The 21,085-nt window shown below is 41.5% G+C and overlaps 1 protein-coding gene across 3 annotated transcripts in view; it reads left to right on the top strand.

Annotated features, from left to right (window-relative positions):
* LOC112234658 (glutamate receptor 1) overlaps nucleotides 1–13,890 on the top strand; it is a 105,618-nt gene extending 91,728 nt beyond the window's left edge. Inside the window, exons 12-16 of one of the 3 annotated variants that reach the window (XM_024402894.2) lie at nucleotides 2,217–2,415; nucleotides 2,558–2,805; nucleotides 6,388–6,502; nucleotides 8,216–8,350; nucleotides 13,070–13,890. In XM_024402894.2, coding sequence (XP_024258662.1) covers nucleotides 2,217–2,415; nucleotides 2,558–2,805; nucleotides 6,388–6,502; nucleotides 8,216–8,350; nucleotides 13,070–13,216 — 844 coding nt within the window. In that variant the 3' untranslated portion in view covers nucleotides 13,217–13,890. Of the gene's footprint in view, nucleotides 1–2,216; nucleotides 2,416–2,557; nucleotides 2,806–5,689; nucleotides 5,805–6,387; nucleotides 6,503–8,215; nucleotides 8,360–13,069 lie in introns of those variants that run through there. The other 2 variants (XM_024402893.2, XM_042309484.1) reach the window with 2 other exon arrangements.
* Nucleotides 13,891–21,085: the final 7,195 nt, after the last annotated feature.

The following is a 21,085-nucleotide window of genomic DNA, read 5'->3' as shown; positions in this document are numbered from 1 at the left end:
CCCTCAGTGTTATGACATGCTTAACAGTGTTTAACAATGGTTCTGTCAAAAATAGAGCTCAGCGTCACATCTGAACTGTGTTGCTGCCGTTGCAGTGTTCTGTTCAAACAATACAGACTGACAGAATGCAAGTTTTGGACTTCAGCATCATCTCTGGAGACTCGTTACCCGCCCCAGACATGGCTGACAGACCTACGGACAGAACCTCCCTCTGATGAGCTCAAATATTTGGAGAGGACAGTTCACCATGACGGAGTATTGTGTGTGTGTGTGTGTTTGTGCGTGTGTGTGTGTGTGTGTATTTGTGTGTGTGTGTGCGTGCGTGTGTGTGTGTGCATGTGAGTTTTTATGTGTTTGCTCTAGCACACACTTGGGAAATGATTTGTCATTTTAAAATGTATCATTACCTCTTATTTGTAATTATAAGTAGTGTTATAATTATTATCCACATTAGTATCAACCCTGTTTACCAGTTAGTTTGCATTGAAAGAGATGAATGGCCGTTTTAGAGTCATTTCCTGCTGCCAACATGCTGGAGGTGTAACTGTACGATCATCGGGTGTTTTTATCCCATCGCGTGGTGGTGGGCTGGACCTAGAGAATCCCCTGTCCAGTTCTTGGTGGCTTAAACTATTGGCAGGCTGTTTCTCTGGAGATCAGCTTGTTGGCTGGCGGAGGCTTCAAAAGATCTCTGTGCCTGCAGGCTGTCAATGCATTGAAGTTTGAAGGACTTATTGTTTTTCTGCTTTCCTTTTGCAGTAGTTTCCATTCTCACATGCTACCCTCCAACCCCTAGTCTTAGGCTCACTCTGTTCTCACTGCTTTTAAATTCTCTTTTTAGTGTGTGAGCTGCATTGTGTACAAGGGATTCAGGGCAATAAAAGGAGGTTTTGTTCAGCGAATCTTCCAAAAAGAAACGGTTTGTGAATTTGGAAACAGGTCTGTGGGTGAGGACGTTCTTCTCCCTGAATTTGCTGGGCAAATCCAAATACTGGAGCCAGCTTATCCTCTGTTTTGTATAAAACAACACAGAACAACAATTTGCTATTTTTAAAGCAATTCTTTTTTTTCCACACAATTCCTCTGCTTTAGTAAGTGCTTTGCTGCTTCCAAAAGAGGAGTGTCGTCTTTGAGAAATCTGTATTGGCACTCAGAGATCCTACAACGCTGAACGCCATTTTCTACAGATCAATCTGTCTTTCCCCGTCAGCCCACATAACTTTCATGTTTGTTTACGCCTGCTCAGACTGAAATCGAGAGGATTGTTTCATACAATGCATACTAATTGGGTGGGATGCAACCTACAAAGGACAATCCAACCATGTGTGTTTCTGTTTTCAGAAATGTGATCTCTGTTTTGTAGCGCCGCTGTGATCTTCGGAGCAGACGTGTTGCAGCAACTGTCTCTGCTGTAGTTCAGAATACGTTTGTAGCGGAGCATTTAGGCCAGGAATGGGGTCAGGTCTTTTGTCACATAGTATAGTGTGTGTTTGTGTGAACAGATATTGTCACGTTCTGACCTTTATTTCCTTTGTTTTGTCATTATTTAGTATGGTCAGGGCGTGAGTTGGGTGGGCAGTCTATGTTTGTTTTTCTATGTTTTGGGGCATTTCTATGTTTCGGCCTAGTATGGTTCTCAATCAGAGGCAGGTGTCATTAGTTGTCTCTGATTGAGAATCATACTTAGGTAGCCTGGGTTGCACTGTTTGTTTGTGGGTGATTGTCTATGTTAGTGGCCTGTGTCAGCACAGGTCTATTTTGTAGCTTCACGGTCATCTATTGTTTTTGTATGCAGTGTCAGTACTTTCTTTATTAAAGATTTACCATGGACACTTACCACGCCGCATTTTGGTCCGACTCTCCTTTTCGCCTCTCCTCTTCAGATGAAGAGGAGGAAGACCGTGACAGATATAGCTTATTTTGTTTCATTTTTTGTTGTTGTACAACACTCACAATCAAACAATGAAAAGCAATTAATACACATGTCTCTATACCTGTGGCATTCTGAGAAACGGAGTGATTATCCAAGTGATTGAGTGATTATCTGTATAGTGTCAACAGAAAGCAATGTATCATTATGTGCCAAGAAACGATTAGTGTTACTCTTTGAACCATTGATTTATCACTTCCTTTACTCAACACGTCCACTTCCCTTTGCTTCTATCTGAGATGGCAATGTTTGGATTGTTAGAGACTCCTCTCTCTCTTCTCTCTAGGTCCCTCTCTGGTCGCATTGTAGGGGGAGTGTGGTGGTTCTTCACCCTCATCATCATCTCGTCCTACACGGCCAACCTGGCTGCCTTCCTCACCGTGGAGAGGATGGTGTCGCCCATAGAGAGTGCAGAGGACCTGGCCAAGCAGACGGAGATCGCCTATGGTACTCTAGACGGAGGCTCCACCAAAGAGTTCTTCAGGGTAAAGCTCTAGATGTCATCACCTGTCATGAAAAAGCATCAACTGTCATGAAGTGGCTCCAAGTAGTTTTTGACGAGGCGGTTACATTTCTCATAGAGCATCTACATACAGTATTTTACCCATTATTGTTTTTGCAACTTAGAGATCGAAAATAGCCGTATTTGAGAAGATGTGGTCCTACATGAAGTCTGCCGACCCGTCAGTGTTCGTGAAGACCACAGACGAGGGCGTGGTGCGGGTCAGGAAGTCCAAAGGGAGGTATGCCTACCTGCTGGAGTCCACCATGAACGAGTACATCGAGCAGAGGAAACCCTGTGACACCATGAAGGTGGGAGGGAACCTGGACTCCAAGGGTTACGGAGTGGCCACGCCCAAGGGATCGGCATTAAGGTATTACAGTGTGTAGGCTGGTCACGTCACCATGACGATCGACCACACCTGTTGTGTTTTACATGTGAATGCCAAATGCACCCTTGAGGTGAGAGAGGTTACAGTTGCAAATTATCCCACTTTTGTAAAGTAAATAATAATTAGTGAAGAGACTATTTCTTTAATAAATGTAGCATGATGTTATATATCAATTTACAATCTTTGGGCAAATTATGCACATTTTAGTCTGTTTCAGTGATAACGCTAGTTAAGAGATAAAGAGATAACGTCTCATTACGAGATAAAGAGATAAAGTCTCATTACGAGATAAAGAGATAAAGTCTCATTACGAGATAAAGAGATAAAGTCTCATTACGAGATAAAGAGATAAAGTCTCATTACGAGATAAAGAGAAAGTCTCATTGAGAGATAAAGAGATAAAGTCTCATTCAGACTCATTCCATTACGAGATAAAGAGATAAAGTCTCATTACGAGATAAAGAGATAAAGTCTCATTACGAGATAAAGAGATAAAGTCTCATTACGAGATAAAGAGATAAAGTCTCATTACGAGATAAAGAGATACAGTCTCATTACGAGATAAAGAGAAAGTCTCATTGAGAGATAAAGAGATAGTCTCATTCAACTATTCCCTACTCCTGATTTGTAACCACTCTCACCAGACGTCTAGAACATGTCCCCCCCCCCACTGTCTCAACTCAGTCCATAAAGTATCATCAACATCATATTGGAATCATGACTGTTCAGGCCTTTACTTTCTTCAGACAGACACTGGTTATAATACCATTTTGTAATGTCTTGCTCCTTGGAATAACTAAGAAAACTGGGGGTAATAACTGTTACGAAAATGTAAATTCAGTCTTGATAGATAATAAATGAAAGCTATTTAATTAAATTAACTTTAAAATGCACCCTGATGTTATTACCTGCATATTTTTTTATCCCAGAACTTCTAGAGTTGTGCACTTTGGCAGTAAATCTCAAAACGGCATTTTCCCAAGAAATAGCACTTGAATTAGAATCCTAGGTGTTAGTTATTACCTTTTCTGTACATCTCCTGTGATTTAATTGCAATTTTATTTTATTTTAGTACCAAAAACCAATTATGAACCAATATTTTACAAGTTATTTCAGGGTAAAGGCACCCAGTAAAAACATTTTTTTTTGCAAGATTCACGTTTAGGAACTCATCTGTTTCATCACTTTTAATGCACCTGTGTTCAATCAGATGTTATTGTCCTCATATTAATGGGCTGCAGGCCCCATTCACAAAGCACATAGGCTTTATCAATCACACCTAGCAGCCTTTTTGATCGATCACTCATGTTATTTACCTAGTTTATTAGTCTACCAATATCTTTATCAAGGTGACAGAAAGAGTGGTGTTTCACAAAGGCTTTCTAAGTTACACTCAATATCAAGTGTGATGGCTGGTTCAGCCTTGGCTTTGACGGACTCGTACATACTCTGAGACTAATTGCAGTTTCACACTGTGGCTGTGGGTTCAAATTACACACATTCCAAAGATCTTGAGCTAATTCTGTGAATTGGTGTTTTTACAGATGTATGTGTATACGATTGATATTTTACTATTCTACAATACGTTCTCTAAAGTTGTATAAAATCAGTTCTTGAAAAATAACCGTCTAAAACGTCTTTAAACCAAACAGTGATCCCCCATGCCACAGTATACTAGCCTATATTTGCACTTTAATGATAGTTTGTGTATGTTGAAAGTAGAAAATGATGTTGAAATGACTGCTGTATGAGCTGTAACAACTGTGCCACATCAGATACATACTATTCTATATGAGCTTAAGGTTTTGATGATTTGGAAAAAAAATCTTAACCATCAGTTCTAAATATGTTGGAAGATCATTTTCGGGCCAACAGCCTTTTCTGCTATCATAAAGTTGTAAACTGTGATCAGTTCTCCATAATGTTTATGAAACAGAAATGGACTTAAGAGTCCTTCATTGCTGTGTATCTGATGTGGCATACCATTACATCCCACCATTGTCTTGCCTTCTATACCTGTTGAAAAAATAATAATAATAATCTTCTTCCTTCCTGTTTTTATTCCTGACGTGTTTTCCCCGCATCATCGTCACATCACTTTATTTTGTCAGTCGCATCACAAGAAAACTGCCGCTCTCAAAGACAAATGCTACTAAAATCCTAATAGAGGATGTGGATTTATTTAACTCATCCATTAGGCAGACAGAACTCTTTCGTTCTCTCTGAATAGAGAAAGAATTCCGGGGTTTTACTGAGAAAGACTAGCTTGCTGAGGTTCATGCTGACATAATGTTTCCATCAGACTACTGTACAGCAGCACCTTCCACCATGTTAGTTATGAGAGGGTTGTCCATAATGGACCGGCAACAGCAAAGGGTGAAGAGAATGGAGCACAATGCCCAATATCAGTAATGCCTTGGATAGTGCTCACCTGACCACAAAAATATCTCAATGAATAATGATATCTGACGAAAACTGAGTATTGCAAAGTGAATCGCCAAGTTGGCTGTTTATGCCTTGTCCTTATCCAGGGAGCTACTTATTTGAGTTTTGAACTGAAATACATGCCCATGCAACCAATCCAAGACATGTTCTGATATTTATATAGTTCTCCTACCTAGAATCCTTGGTCTTGCTTGGTAAAATCTGTCATGGTTTAGCCATGAAGTATTCTTTTTATATACAGAACTACAAACAAATGTTTGTTTTTTTATTTTACAGTGGCAGGCACATTATTAGTAGCCTTATTTTTTATACATTTTTCATTATTCTGATAACAGTACCTCCTTTTTGCTATTTAGACTTCTGCCACACCCTATCACATCTCCATAAATGCTGACCAGTATTATTCTATTATCATTTCAAGAAACCCAGTAAACTTGGCAGTGTTAAAACTGAACGAGCAGGGCCTGTTGGACAAATTGAAAAACAAATGGTGGTACGACAAGGGAGAGTGCGGCAGCGGGGGAGGTGATTCCAAGGTCAGCCCCAGTATGAGAAACCTAGCGGGTAACCACGACGATGGGGGGTAACCGGCAACCAACCTTCAAAAAAAAAAAAAAACACATCGGCTGCAATACCACAAATCCCCCTTCGTCCTTGTTGACGTTAGTTTGTGTAAGATTACAACTATATTGTATGAGGAATTCTTCAAAAAACGTGCCGTATACTTCCAAATTAGTTGCATTAGCAATCCCCCCCCCCAAAAAAAAAATGCAGAGTTTTGTGTACGTTTTCTCAAGTACTGTCTTGTTAAAGCAACAATAATTGACAGGTTTGCATATCCGAGTGTTTACATTTTGCCGGTTACCCAAAGTGATATAGTAATACACATCTTGCAGTAGGGAAAAAGGACACAAAGCTAGATGGAGTATTAATGCATATCACTTTGGCAGTGACAGTTTCAAGTTGTGATTTGTGTTTTTTTATTTTTTTTTATTTTTTTTATCTGTCTAGACATGTACGTAGAACATATCTAGACATAATAATGGGTGTCTGTTTACTATGTACTGAATAACATAAGATAACATGGGTGATGTTATTTATGTCATTTCCTGGTTGAAGAATCCCCGTAAACCTAGCGGTGTTGAAACTCAATGAGCAAGCCATCTTAGACAAACTGAAAAACAAATGGTGGTACGATAAGGGAGAGTGTGGAAGCAAGGACTCCGGAAGAAAGGTCAGTCCATGTGTTGGTCCTATACTTAACACCAAGATTGAGTATTAGCAGTTCTGTACGGTCCCTCGTCCCCCCTCCCTAGCACTCAGCACTCTTTCTCTCCAATCTGCCATTTACACAAACTGGTGTCCTTATAACTGTGATTCATGTCAGCCCTGGAACTCAGACACCTTTAGTGATTAGTGATAATTGCTGTGTCCTCACATGCTATGGATGAGTCAGTGGCCCGGAATTAGATCTTGGTAAATGCTTGTTTCGTCTAAACCAAAAAAGTAGACCTAGGGTTGTATTCTATTCTCCAAAATGTGTGTAGCTAATGATGATGAACCAATTACAAGGATAACAATTGAAACTGTATAGTGTAGGAATAACACAGTTACTGTCAGTGATAATACCCTTTTGTTCCCTGTGTCTGGGATATTCTACAGACATCTACAGGCAAAGTATTCACAGTTTTCTGAATGAATAGAATTTAGATGTATTTGTGATTTTAACTTTCAAAGTCAAATGAAGAGACACGGGTAAATGACAGCGTGGAGAGAAAGGCCCTTTATACAAGACCTCCTCCAGAACTGGGATCTCCTCTCCCTTTAGTGCTGTTTTCCTTGTCTCTGTCTTTAGACAGTGTGCATGCTATTGGTTGAGACCCAAGACACGGCCAATCTGCCACCAAACCCAGACTACGCATGTCACAGATGTGCGCAGCCCCTCTTGTGATGTCACGGCAACCACGGCTTGTCGAATCAATTGCCCTTCCCTTATCTGGTGCATTTGCTTAAAAAATCTAATTATATTTTATAAAGATACCCCTACCCTATGACGTAAACCTAAAATAAAAGTTGACCTTTCCCTCTTGCATGGTTCAACTCTATAAAAATTCAGTCTTGGGAATGTTTTAGAATGCACAACACCAACTACATATCATTCTGATAGTGTGAAACGCTCTCCCTTGAAAAAGAGATTCTCATCTCAAGGGACTTCGTGGTTTAGTAAATGATCAACAACACAGCGAGACGATATAGAATGGAATTAATGTAAGTGTTTTAATGCATATTTGATTTTGAATGACTGGACATTATGTCTGGTATAAAAGACACGCGTTAGCTGTAAATGCACTTTAGTCAGCTACTTTCTAAAGATATGTTCACCCAAAGCCTGTTACATGTGCATGACTCTGCATGTTTCTGTCAGTCTTAGATATGTACTGTATCAAGTATGTTGTTGATAGTAGTCAGTTAAATTAGAAAGATATGCCAGGACCTCTCTAGGAGATATACAATGACCTGTTGATTTATCATGAAGGTACACTTATCAGTATGTGTCGTGTAAATTCACTAGGACAGTATAGAGACCAGTAGTTGAATGGTTAATTACACTATCTTTATCCTATAGAGACCAGTAGTTGAATGGTTAATTACACTATCTTTATCCTATAGAGACCAGTAGTTGAATGGTTAATTACACTATCTTTATCCTATAGAGACCAGTAGTTGAATGGTTAATTACACTATCTTTATCCTATAGAGACCAGTAGTTGAATGGTTAATTACACTATCTTTATCCTATAGAGACCAGTAGTTGAATGGTTAATTACACTATCTTTATCCTATAGAGACCAGTAGTTGAATGGTTAATTACACTATCTTTATCCTAGTGTGGTGTGTCTCTTGGACATGGTCCAGTGCGTCTCACCCTGTGTCTTTGTGTCTGTAGGACAAGACCAGCGCTCTGAGCCTCAGCAATGTGGCTGGGGTGTTCTACATCCTGATTGGAGGGCTGGGGCTGGCCATGCTCGTGGCTTTGGTCGAGTTCTGTTACAAGTCCAGGATCGAGTCGAGGAGGATGAAGGTTAGTTAAGTGGAGGACGGCAGGCCGCGACCCCAACTCTCCAAATGTGTCTCAGGGGAAGTTGTGGGAAAAAAATATGTTCTTATTAATTAATTAACACACTTGTACAGATGTAGGTTCTTAATTTGATCTCTCTTTTGTTGATGAGAATTTTCCTGCACGGCAGGAAATGCAAGCTAGTGTAATCAAGATTTGAAAAGGCTTCTAAAGTTTGTAAGTTACACATTAAAAAATCAGATTTGATTTGTCCTAATGTAAAATGTATCAACCCTTACAAGAAAAGTCCATTCATTATAATCTGTAGCAAATTGGCTCAAATTAAGATCCTACATCTGTACATGTGTGAACTAAAACAAATATAAGCACCCTCTTAATTATTATTTTTAGATTATTTTAACTTTGAAGCAATGACGAAGGCTCTATAATATACAGTGGGGCAAAAAAGTATTTAGTCAGCCACCAATTGTGCAAGTTCTCCCACTTAAAAAGATGAGAGGCCTGTAATTTTCATCATAGGTACACTTCAGCTATGACAGACAAAATGAGAAAGAAAATCCAGAAAATCACATTGTAGGATTTTTAATGAATTGATTTGCAAATTATGGTGGTCTCCATTTTGGTTTGGTCAGGGTGTGATTTGGGTGGGCATTCTATGTTCTATTTTCTATGTTTTGGCCGGGTATGGTTCTCAATCAGGGACAGCTGTCTATCCTTGTCTCTGATTGGGAACCATAGTTAGGTAGCCCTTTTTCCCTCCTTTCTTTGTGGGAAGTTAACTTTATTTGTGGCACGTAGCCCGTAAGCTTCACGGTTGTTTTGTATTGTTTATTGTTTTTGTCTGCATCATTTCTCAATAAAAGGAACATGTACGCTCACCACGCTGCGCTTTGGTCTACTTCATTCGACGGGTGTGACAGAACTTCCCACCACCAAAGGACCAAGCAGCGTGGTAAGGAGGAATGGACGTGGGAGGAGATCAATGACGGAAAGGATCACCTGCCGTAGAAGCAGAGAAGAAGTCGAAGGCAGCTGGTAAAGGGGCCCAGCATTATGAGGGAACACGGCTAGCAACATTTTGGGGGGGACACACGGAGAGTTTGACTGAGTCAGGTTGGAGACCTGGGCCAACTCCCCGTGCTTACCGTGGCGAGCGTCGTACTGGTCAGGCATTATGCGGTGGAGCACGGTGTCTCCAGTGCGCATTCACAGCCCGGTGCGCTACATCCCAACTCCCCACATCTGCCGGGCTAGGGTGAGCATCCAGCCAGGACGGATGGTGCCGGCTCGGCGCGCCTGGTCTCCAGTGCGTCTCTTCGCCCCAGGATATCCTGTGCCAGCTCTGCACACTGTGTCTCCGATACGTCTGCACAGCCCAGTGCGTCCTCTGCCAGAGCCCCACATTTGCAGGGCGACGATAACCACCCAGCCAGGACGGGTTGTGCAGGCTCTAAGCTCGAGAACTCCAGTGCGCCTCCACGGCCCAGTGTATCCGGTGCCTCTGCCAAGGACAAAGCCTCCTGTATGTCTCTCCAGCCTGGTGAGTCCTGTGCCTGTGCCCAGAACTAAGCCTCCAGTGATGATCCATGGCAAGAATCCTCCAGTGATGATCCATGGCACGAAGCCTCCAGTAATGATCCATGGCACGAAGCCTCCAGTGATGATCCATGGCACGAAGCCTCTAGCGACGGCCTCCAGTCCGGAGCCTCCAGCAGTGGATTCCAGTCCCGAGCCTCCAGCGAGGGTGCCCAGTCCGTGGCCCGCAACGAGGGTGCCCAGTCCGTGGCCCACAGCGAGGGTGCCCAGTCCGGGGCCCGCAACGAGGGTGCTCAGTCCGGGGCCCGCAGCGAGGGTGCCCAGTCCGGGGCCCGCAGCGAGGGTGCCCAGTCCGGGGCCCGCAGCGAGGGTGCCCAGTCCGGGGCCCGCAACGAGGGTGCTCAGTCCGTGCTACCAAAGTGGGGTGAGCCAGAGGTGGAGCGGGGTCTACGTCCCTCACCAGAGCCGCCACCGCAGATAGATGCCCACCCAGACCCTCCCCTATAGGTTCAGGTTTTGCGGCCGGAGTCCTCATCCTTTGGGGGGGTACTGTCATGCCCTGACCTTAGAGAGCTTTTTATGTCTCTATTTTGGTTTGGTCAGGTGATTTGGGTGGGCATTCTATGTTCTATTTTCTATGTTTTGGTATTTCTTTGTTTTGGCTGGGTATGGTTCTCAATCAGGACAGCTGTCTATCGTTGTCTCTGATTGGGAATCATACTTAGGTAGCCCTTTTTCCCTCCTTTCAGTGTGGGTAGTTGTCTTTGTTAGGGGCACTATATCCTTTGTAAGCTTCACGTCGTTTTTGTTATTTCTTGTTTTTGTTGCCGACATTACAAATAAAAGAAAATGTACACCTACCACGCTGCACCTTGGTCTCATTCTGATGACGACCGTGACAAAACCCCTGAACTACAGAGCTACTGTTAAATCCCCTGAACTACGGAGCTACTGTTAAATCCCCTGAACTACAGAGCTACTGTTAAATCCCCTAAACTACAGAGCTACTGTTAAATCCCCTAAACTACAGAGATACTGTTAAATCCCCTGAACTACAGAGATACTGGTCATCCCCCTGAACCATCGGACAGAAGACTAAAGCACTTTGTCAGGCACAGAGCTGTTTCAATGAAGGGTCCATTTATTCAGCTATTGACCCTACAGCTACTAGATGAGTTATGTGTGTGAGAAGAATATGTCACACTACTTCTTAGTTATACAGTATTTATTATTCTGTTGGGTACTGTATTGTCTGAGGTGTAGAGACACCTGGCTTTTGTTTGTCATCTCCATCTTTGATGACGTAGGTTTGATTGAAAACAATGGCATAATAGCTGCCAGATGCATGTGATCATGCGTCACTATACAATAAGTTCCTATTTAGTTGTGTGTATCTTTTCATCTTATCAGATAATTAGTTACGATTTGTGTATGACTATCATTTGCAACTTCTCATTAACCTCATGAACTTAATGCTTCATATTTTTTTTTCAATGTATCTATTTATTTATGATACATTTTCAAAAAATGAATGTCCAAATATCAGTCGATTGCAATTAGACATGAAACCAGGGACTTTCTTTGCATATGTGCAACAGAAGTGATTTAATGTCATGATGATATCTTAATGTGTTTAGCATACATCCCAGCTGTACAGTACACGTTTAGCTTCATCATAAACAGCCATTTTGTTGAAAATGTTTACATGTCATGTCGACAGCGGAAGCACGTAAGTCCTGTGTTTAAAGTATCTCACATATCGCTGCTGTGAGTAGACCAATTAGTCTGCATCAGCCGAAGAGCATAATCCTCGGGATCTATTGAAGTGTACTTGATTTAAATCATTTATACACTGAGGATGTACAAGCCAACATCCAGATCATTAGCTCCAGTTTCAAGCCTACGGGTGTTTCATTATGTTAAGCTAATGCAAAAGAGAGTAGGCTGGGAGCTAGCGCCGCACGGTTCTGCTTGCGTTATTGTTACGGGGGTTCGGTCTCATATTTTGCAGGGTACACTTATTGGCTCTCCACTGTGAGATAACCAGAGAGAAATGAGCAGAGAGAACGAGTGTCATCTTTCACAAGAGTTTACTGAGGAAGAAAATACATTGCGTGACTCATAGCACAGAAGTCAGGATTGTCTGTTTGCAAATTCCTGTTTTATACCAAGTAACTGAACCAATAATGACTTAATGGCTGTTTCAAGTACATTTTTGTTTATCTCAGGAGAGTTCAGTAGATTAACTCAGTAAAATTCAGTAGATTAACTCAGTAGAGTTCAGTAGATTCACTTGGTAGAGTTCGATAGATTAACTCGGTTGAGTTCAGTAAATTAACTTGGTATAGTAGATTAACTCGGTAGATTAACTCAATAGTGTTCAGTAGATTAACTCGATAGTGTTCAGTAGATTAACTCGATAGAGTTCAGTAGATTAACTCGGTAGAGTTCAGTAAATTAACTTGGTATAGTAGATTAACTCGGTAGATTAACTCGATAGTGTTCAGTAGATTAACTTGATAGTGTTCAGTAGATTAACTTGATAGTGTTCAGTAGATTAACTTGATAGTGTTCAGTAGATTAACTCAGTAGACTTCAGTGGATTAACTCGATAGTGTTCAGTAGATTAACTCAGTAGAGTTCAGTGGATTAACTCAGTAGACTTCAGTGGATTAACTCGATAGTGTTCAGTAGATTAACTCAGTAGACTTCAGTGGATTAACTCAGTAGACTTCAGTGGATTAACTCGATAGTGTTCAGTAGATTAACTCAGTAGACTTCAGTGGATTAACTCAGTAGACTTCAGTGGATTAACTCAGTAGACTTCAGTGGATTAACTCGATAGTGTTCAGTAGATTAACTCAGTAGACTTCAGTGGATTAACTCAGTAGACTTCAGTGGATTAACTCGATAGTGTTCAGTAGATTAACTCAGTAGAGTTCAGTGGATTAACTCAGTAGAGTTCAGTGGATTAACTCAGTAGAGTTCAGTGGATTAACTCAGTAGACTTCAGTGGATTAACTCAGTAGACTTCAGTGGATTAACTCAGTAGAGTTCAGTGGATTAACTCAGTAGACTTCAGTGGATTAACTCAGTAGACTTGGATTAACTCAGTGGAGTTCAGTAAAATGAATGGGTAACTATCATGTATTGTCGTTGTGTAACTCCCTGTGTTATCCCATGCAGCAAATCATCGATGCAGCCATGCTGAGTTCCACCCTGAGCCGGATGACCAGGACAGGGAGCGGGGGCGAGAATGGACGAGTGGTCGCCCATGACTTCCCCAAAGCGTCACAGACTCTCCCCTGCATGAGCCAGGCCGCGGGCATGTGATGGGGCAGTCCTTCCTCTGCACAGACCCCACCAAAAAAGAGAAATGGAAAAGAGGAGGGAGGGAGGGGGGAGTGTTGCACTGTGGCTTGACTACTGCCAATAGGATTCACTGACTGCTCACTCTGAAGACAGAAACAACAAAGAAAATGACTTTTGTAAAGAGACGGTTTATTTGGATCTTTTCTGCTGCAATAAAGATGGCTGTCTTGGACTTTAATAGACGGCATACTTTTGTGTATCAAAAAGAAAGGAAAAGAGAAGTTCTTCCCCAACCCAATTAATAGTGACACTTTTTGCACTATGTCAGTTTTTCTGGTCGACAATTCAGTTTTTCTTGTCTACTACTATCATGAACAGCTACAGTGGAGCCTGAAATAATTGAACCCCTTGATAAAGATGAGCAATAATGTATAAAATAAAGAATTCAAATAATAAGCTATATTGTATATAACAAAAATAATGAGGAAATTATAATATTTTATACTAATATCTTGGAGAAAGAGATTCTGTTTGATAAATTAACTACTTTTTTCCTCAGAAAAGGGAAAAGGGTCAAACCGATTGACACCCCGAAAGATTCTTATAAATAAAGTAGTCAGAAGTTTAGTATTTGGTCCCATATTCCTAGCAGGCAATGACTACATCAAGCTTGTGACTCTACAAACTTGTTGGATGCATTTACAGTTTGTTTTGGTTGTGTTTTAAATGATTTTTGGCCCAATATAAATGAATGGTAAATAATGTATTGTGTCATTTTGGTGTCATTTTTTAATAGAAATAAGTATAGAATATATTTCTAAACACTTACATTAATGTGGATGTTACCATGATTACAGATCATCCTGAATGAATCGTGAATAATGATTTGTGAGAAAGTTAGAGGGTCAAAGATCATTCCCCAAAGCCATGAGGTTAGCATGTTTTAGGGGTATGACCTTTTGAGTAAACAATACAGCTCAGCATTTCAATGATTTATATTGTACAGCTGTATCAAGGGTGTCAATCATTTTGCCTTATACTGAACAGTGATTTTGTTCCTTGTGACACAAAAATGTCCAATTCCAAACATTTGACTTTCAACCTATCTATAGGTGCATACAGTATGTTGAATAAAACTACTGCTGAATGTTTTCACACATCACTGGATGATTTCTGTAATGTTTCTGTAGATCATTACCATTTAGAGGAGTGAGTCATTTAACAGACTCTCTTATCCAGAGCCACTACAGTAGTGAGTCATTTAACAGACTCTCTAATCCAGAGCCACTACAGTAGTGAGTCATTTAACAGACTCTCTTATCCAGAGCCACTACAGTAGTGAGTCATTTAACAGACTCTCTTATCCAGAGACACTACAGTAGTGAGTCATTTAACAGACTCTCTTATCCAGAGCCACTACAGTAGTGAGTCATTTAACAGACTCTCTTATCCAGAGCCACTACAGTAGTGAGTCATTTAACAGACTCTCTTATCCAGAGACACTACAGTAGTGAGTCATTTAACAGACTCTCTTATCCAGAGCCACTACAGTAGTGAGTCATTTAACAGACTCTCTTATCCAGAGCCACTACAGTAGTGAGTCATTTAACAGACTCTCATCCAGAGACACTACAGTAGTGAGTCATTTAACAGACTCTCTTATCCAGAGCCACTACAGTAGTGAGTCATTTAACAGACTCTCTTATCCAGAGCCACTACAGTAGTGAGTCATTTAACAGACTCTCTTATCCAGAGACACTACAGTAGTGAGTCATTTAACAGACTCTCTAATCCAGAGACACTACAGTAGTGAGTCATTTAGCAGATGCTCTTATCCAGAGCCACTACAGTAGTGAGTCATTTAGCAGATACTCTTATCCTTACAGTAGTGAGTGCATTTTTGTACTTTTTTTCATACTGGTCCGCAGTGGGAATTGAACCCACAACCCTGGCGTTGCAAGCACCATGCTCTACCAACTGAGGATTTAAAGGATTTAACAGAGTACAGATAGAACAGACAATATCATTTCTACCTGCTGTTTCACTCCGCATGTTTCCATTAATATTTCAGAGATGACGTATGAGCCATTGATAAAGATAGGAACATGTTCCAATGGCAGTAGAACATCTAGTGGTATAAAATCTTTGATTTTTATTTTTTTATTTTTTTTATTTCACCTTTATTTAACTAGGCAAGTTAAAGAACAAATTCTTATTTACAATGATGGCCTACCAAAAGGCAAAAAGGCCTCCTGCAGGGGAAGGGGGCTGGGATTGAGAAATACATTAAAATATAGGACATGAATGAGATGACTAATCGAGTGGCTTTAGCGTTGGAAATGAGATGGTATGAGAGGATGACACAATTAGCCCACAAATTAGGGTGTGCCATTTTCATTTTACTCTACAAATCCACTGATGATTCAGGCTTGTTAACCTACATTGATGCACATCACCATCACCTAACCTCAGCTACCTATCTTCATGTGGACATGTGGATGGTGTTTTTGAAAAACAAAAGAAAAGGAATGGGTGGCAGGGTAGCCTAGTGGTTAGAGTGTTGGACTAGTAACCGGAAGGTTGTGAGTTCAAGCCCCTGAGCTGACATGGTACAAATCTGTTGTTCTTCCCCTGAACAGGCAGTTAACCCACTGTTCCTAGGCCATCATTGAAAATAAGAATTTGTTCTTAACTGACTTGCCTTGGTTAAATAAAGGTTTTTAAAAAATGATTTAAGACAACTGTACAATTTCACAACTTTTTTTAGATCTACAGTACAAAGACAGTACAAGCACAAGAACACTCTTAAAAACCGTACAGTGGTATTTGTACTGTAACGTGTTATTGTACTGTGAGGGACAGCATCTCATGGTTCGTTGAGCAGCCATCCATTGTATGTCACTATCCCCATCACCCAATATGTTACTGTACGACTCAGAGGGTCATTCGTCTTCTATTCATTTTCTCCCTATTTGTTATCCTCTTTGGCATAGCACATTAAAAGTGTCACACAACTAAAACTTCTTTTTTTTGTACTGTACTTTAATCAATTTGTTTAAAAAAAAATAATAATAATAATATCCACATTTGTATGGTGAGAAATGTAATGTAAGATACCCTGGTGTTGAAATGATGTTCCATTCTGTTGACCAGGTGCAGACAGTTTTGTTCAAAGCTTTTTTCAGTCCAATATATTTTGTGCGTTTATAGTGAGATTACATTTATATTGTCCTTTTAAATAATATTTTGATCTGGCACTACTTTGTTTAATTTACTTCTCGAGGTGCAAGAGAAAATCTACCTTATGTCTTTGTGTGTTCACCTCTGTCTCAAGCGATATCTTTCGGAAAAAGAGTAATGCACCATTTGGATTTCAATAGGTGGGGAGAGAACTTTGTTGAGTAACAGTGCTCTCAATAAATTCCAAACTTTTGTAACCACATACCCTGGTTCTCTTTTTTTCTTATTCAGCGCTCTGCTTGGTCTAGAGAGAATAGGAAGGTGAGACTAAGGAGTGAGAATAGTCCCGGGGAGATGGAGAGACAGAGAGAAAGAGAGGCTCCCCTTGTGTTTATATCAAATCAAATCAAATTTTATTTGTCACATACACATGGTTAGCAGATGTTAATGCGAGTGTAGCGAAATGCTTGTGCTTCTAGTTCCGACAATGCAGTAATAACCAACAAGTAATCTAACTAACAATTCCAAAACTACTGTCTTATACACAGTGTAAGGGGATAAAGAATATGTACATAAGGATATATGAATGAGTGATGGTACAGAGCAGCATAGGCAAGATACAGTAGCTGATATCGAGTACAGTATATACATATGAGATGAGTATGTAAACAAAGTGGCATAGTTAAAGTGGCTAGTGATACATGTATTACATAAGGATGCAGTCGATGATATAGAGTACAGTATATACGTATGCATATGAGATGAATAATGTAGGGTAAGTAACATTATATAAGGTAGCATTGTTTATATATTTACATAATTTCCCATCAATTCCCATTATTAAAGTGGCTGGAGTTGAGTCAGTGTCATTGTCAGTGTGTTGGCAGCAGCCACTCAATGTTAGTGGTGGCTGTTTAACAGTCTGATGGCCTTGAGATAGAAGCTGTTTTTCAGTCTCTCGGTCCCAGCTTTGATACACCTGTACTGACCTCGCCTTCTGGATGACAGCGGGGTGAACAGGCAGTGGCTCGGGTGGTTGATGTCCTTGATGATCTTTATGGCCTTCCTGTAACATCGGGTGGTGTAGGTGTCCTGGAGGGCAGGTAGTTTGCCCCCGGTGATGCGATGTGCAGACCTCACTACCCTCTGGAGAGCCTTACGGTTGAGGGCGGAGCAGTTGCCGTACCAGGCGGTGATACAGCCCGCCAGGATGCTCTCGATTGTGCATCTGTAGAAGTTTGTGAGTGCTTTTGGTGACAAGCCGAATTTCTTCAGCCTCCTGAGTTGAAGAGGCGCTGCTGCGCCTCTTCACGATGCTGTCTGTGTGAGTGGACCAATTCAGTTTGTCTGTGATGTGTATGCCGAGGAACTTAAAACTTGCTACCCTCTCCACTACTGTTCCATCGATGTGGATAGGGGGGTGTTCCCTCTGCTGTTTCCTGAAGTCCACAATCATCTCCTTAGTTTTGTTGACGTTGAGTGTGAGGTTATTTTCCTGACACCACACTCCGAGGGCCCTCACCTCCTCCCTGTAGGCCATCTCGTCGTTGTTGGTAATCAAGCCTACCACTGTTGTGTCGTCCGCAAACTTGATGATTGAGTTGGAGGCGTGCGTGGCCTTGCAGTCGTGGGTGAACAGCGAATACAGGAGAGGGCTCAGAACACACCCTTGTGGGGCCCCAGTGTTGAGGATCAGCGGGGAGGAGATGTTGTTGCCTACCCTCACCACCTGGGGGCGGCCCGTCAGGAAGTCCAGTACCCAGTTGCACAGGGCGGGGTCGAGACCCAGGGTCTCGAGCTTGATGACGAGCTTGGAGGGTACTATGGTGTTGAATGCCGAGCTGTAGTCGATAAACAGCATTCTCACATAGGTATTCCTCTTGTCCAGATGGGTTAGGGCAGTGTGCAGTGTGGTTGAGATTGCATCGTCTGTGGACCTATTTGGGCGGTAAGCAAATTGGAGTGGGTCTAGGGTGTCAGGTAGGGTGGAGGTGATATGGTCCTTGACTAGTCTCTCAAAGCACTTCATGATGACGGATGTGAGTGCTACGGGGCGGTAGTCGTTTAGCTCAGTTACCTTAGCTTTCTTGGGAACAGGAACAATGGTGGCCCTCTTGAAGCATGTGGGAACAGCAGACTGGTATAGGGATTTATTGAATATGTCCGTAAATACACCGGCCAGCTGGTCTGCGCATGCTCTGAGGGCGCGGCTGGGGATGCCGTCTGGGCCTGCAGCCTTGCGAGGGTTAACACGTTTAAATGTCTTACTCACCTCGGCTGCAGTGAAGGAGAGACCGCATGTTTTCATTGCAGGCCATGTCAGTGGCACTGTATTGTCGTCAAAGCGGGCAAAAAAGTTATTTAGTCTGCCTGGGAGCAAGACATCCTGGTCCGTGACTGGGCTGGGTTTCTTCCTTTCTTCCTTTCTACAGTGTCATTAAATCCGTGAACTGAAGAAGGGTTTGAATTGTTTGAAGATTTGCCTTTTAGAATGTTCACAAATCATGCCTTGATGGAGTCTCTTGTATTGGGAGTTATCAAGTGGATCCATTACTTCGTAGAGTAAAACTAGTAAAAAAAAAAAAAGTAGTAAGTCAGGTCCAAAAAGCTGATTTTCACCAGGTTAAATTAATTTGTTGTGTTAGAGGTGTCATGATGCTTCTATCTAAACCAAAGTAGATCATTTTAAGATTGTTTTATACAGCAGTTGGGGCCTTTATAAGCGGAAACATGATGTCCTAAACCTAGCCTTGGGGTAAGTTGAGCCAATGACCATGAGGTAAGTTGAGTCACCATACCCCATACAAATTATGATTACATTTCTTCAGTTTCATGCATAGTATGCGTAGTATTTTTTGCAATGTGTCATACATATGAAATCAATATAGTGCATTTTTATTGTTACCGAGCAGACATCGCCCCGCGTATACAAACATAAAAGATGCAGGGGTCTTGAGGTTCTGGAGATATACATACATAAAACAGGTTCTGGAGAGCAGCCAAGGAAGTGAGAGAAGGGATGAAGTCCATTTGAACAGCAGCAAGGGAAGAACAAATAGACTGAATATAAGCACCCCACAAATGTTTTTATTTATTTTAAGACATTAAGACATTGACAAAAAAAGAAAACGGACATGTGAAAGGGAGGCTATGATAGAGCAGCAGAGACACACCAGCTCCTATCTGATGACATGGAGTCTCAGCTTGATAAACATATTTTGCTGACCAGTTTCACGGGATTAGTGGCCTCAAATCCAAAGATCTTACCTAGGAATTGGCACATCGAAACATCAACCCTGTCCCAGAAAACTGGTAAAGAAATGGAACGGTAAGTGATATTTAACAGAGATATCTACACTGAGTGTACAAAACATTAAGGACACCTTCCTAATATTGAGTTTGCATCCCTCTAAGGAGGCTTCCAAGAGACTACTTTTTCTTTAGACAAGCTATGTTTTCAAAAATGTTATGTTTACATAAATTCTGATTATTTCCAGGGATACACAACATCCTGAAATGTATTTAAATATCATTGTTAGAAAGAATACTAGATTTCCCTTGACGTAGGGATGCTGAACGTTACAAAAAGAAAGGTACCCCATTCTTCCCCATTGTTCACAATAAATACCAAACACAGGAAATATCCTGAGGGATTCTTATGGTTTTAAAATGAGAGAAAAGGGTTCAGAGTCACAATGCAATCTTAGGGCTACTTAGAATCTAGACGGGTTCTTCAGTTGTCCCCATAGGAGAACCCTTTGAGGAACCTGTTTTGGTTCCAGCCCTTTTGGGCTCCCCTTTTGGGAACCCTTTCCACAGAGGGTTCTACATTGGACCCAAAAGGGTTTTCCCTGGAACCAAAAGGGATTCTGCTATGGGGATAGCCGAAGAGCCCCTTTGTCAGTGTCACGCTGGTATGAATGATTCAGGAGACAGGCGCAGGAATGCGTAATAAGTTTTTTTTATTCAGGCCAAATTACGGCGTGCCGTGTAAAGGCACGGGGACGAAGACCAAACAGACACGTGTACAAAACACAAGGTTGAAACCCAAACAGAAGGGTGAGGAATAGCTCAAATAAATACACACACGCGAAATGATACCACACGGGTCGAGACCCGTAATCATCTGCACAATGATACCACACGGGTCGAGACCCGTAATCATCTGCACAATGATACCACACGGGTCGAGACCCGTAATCATCTGCACAATGATACTACACGGGTCGAGACCCGTAATCATCTGCACAATGATACCACACGGGTCGAGACCCGTAATCATCTGCACAATGATACCACACGGGTCGAGACCCGTAATCACAATCCACAAGGGCATGAAAGCCCAAAACACACAGCACAGGTACTCACACGCACCAATGGACAATTGTAACAATAATAGACAAGACCACGGAAATCAAAGGGCACATATATACAGTAAACATACTAATCCGTGGGAATAGGGGACAGGCGTGCGTGATGAAAGTTCCGGAAAAATCCGTGACAGGCAGGCTGTTTTAGAATTTCTCTCTCAGTGTTTGTTTCTTTCTGTTCTGTTTTCTGTGTGAGAGTTTTTACGCTTGAAACAAAATAAATAAACAAAATTGCCATATGCCTCAAAAAAATCGCTGACCTTTGTTCTTTGTTTTGTGAACTGTGGGCATCATAGAGCGTAACACATCATTAATCCCTGCACTAGCATCAGGAGGAGAG

This window comes from Oncorhynchus tshawytscha, linkage group LG30 (genome assembly GCF_018296145.1).
Source record: "Oncorhynchus tshawytscha isolate Ot180627B linkage group LG30, Otsh_v2.0, whole genome shotgun sequence".
Classification (NCBI taxonomy): Eukaryota; Metazoa; Chordata; class Actinopteri; order Salmoniformes; family Salmonidae; genus Oncorhynchus; species Oncorhynchus tshawytscha.
This window is presented reverse-complemented; position numbering and strand designations above follow the sequence as displayed.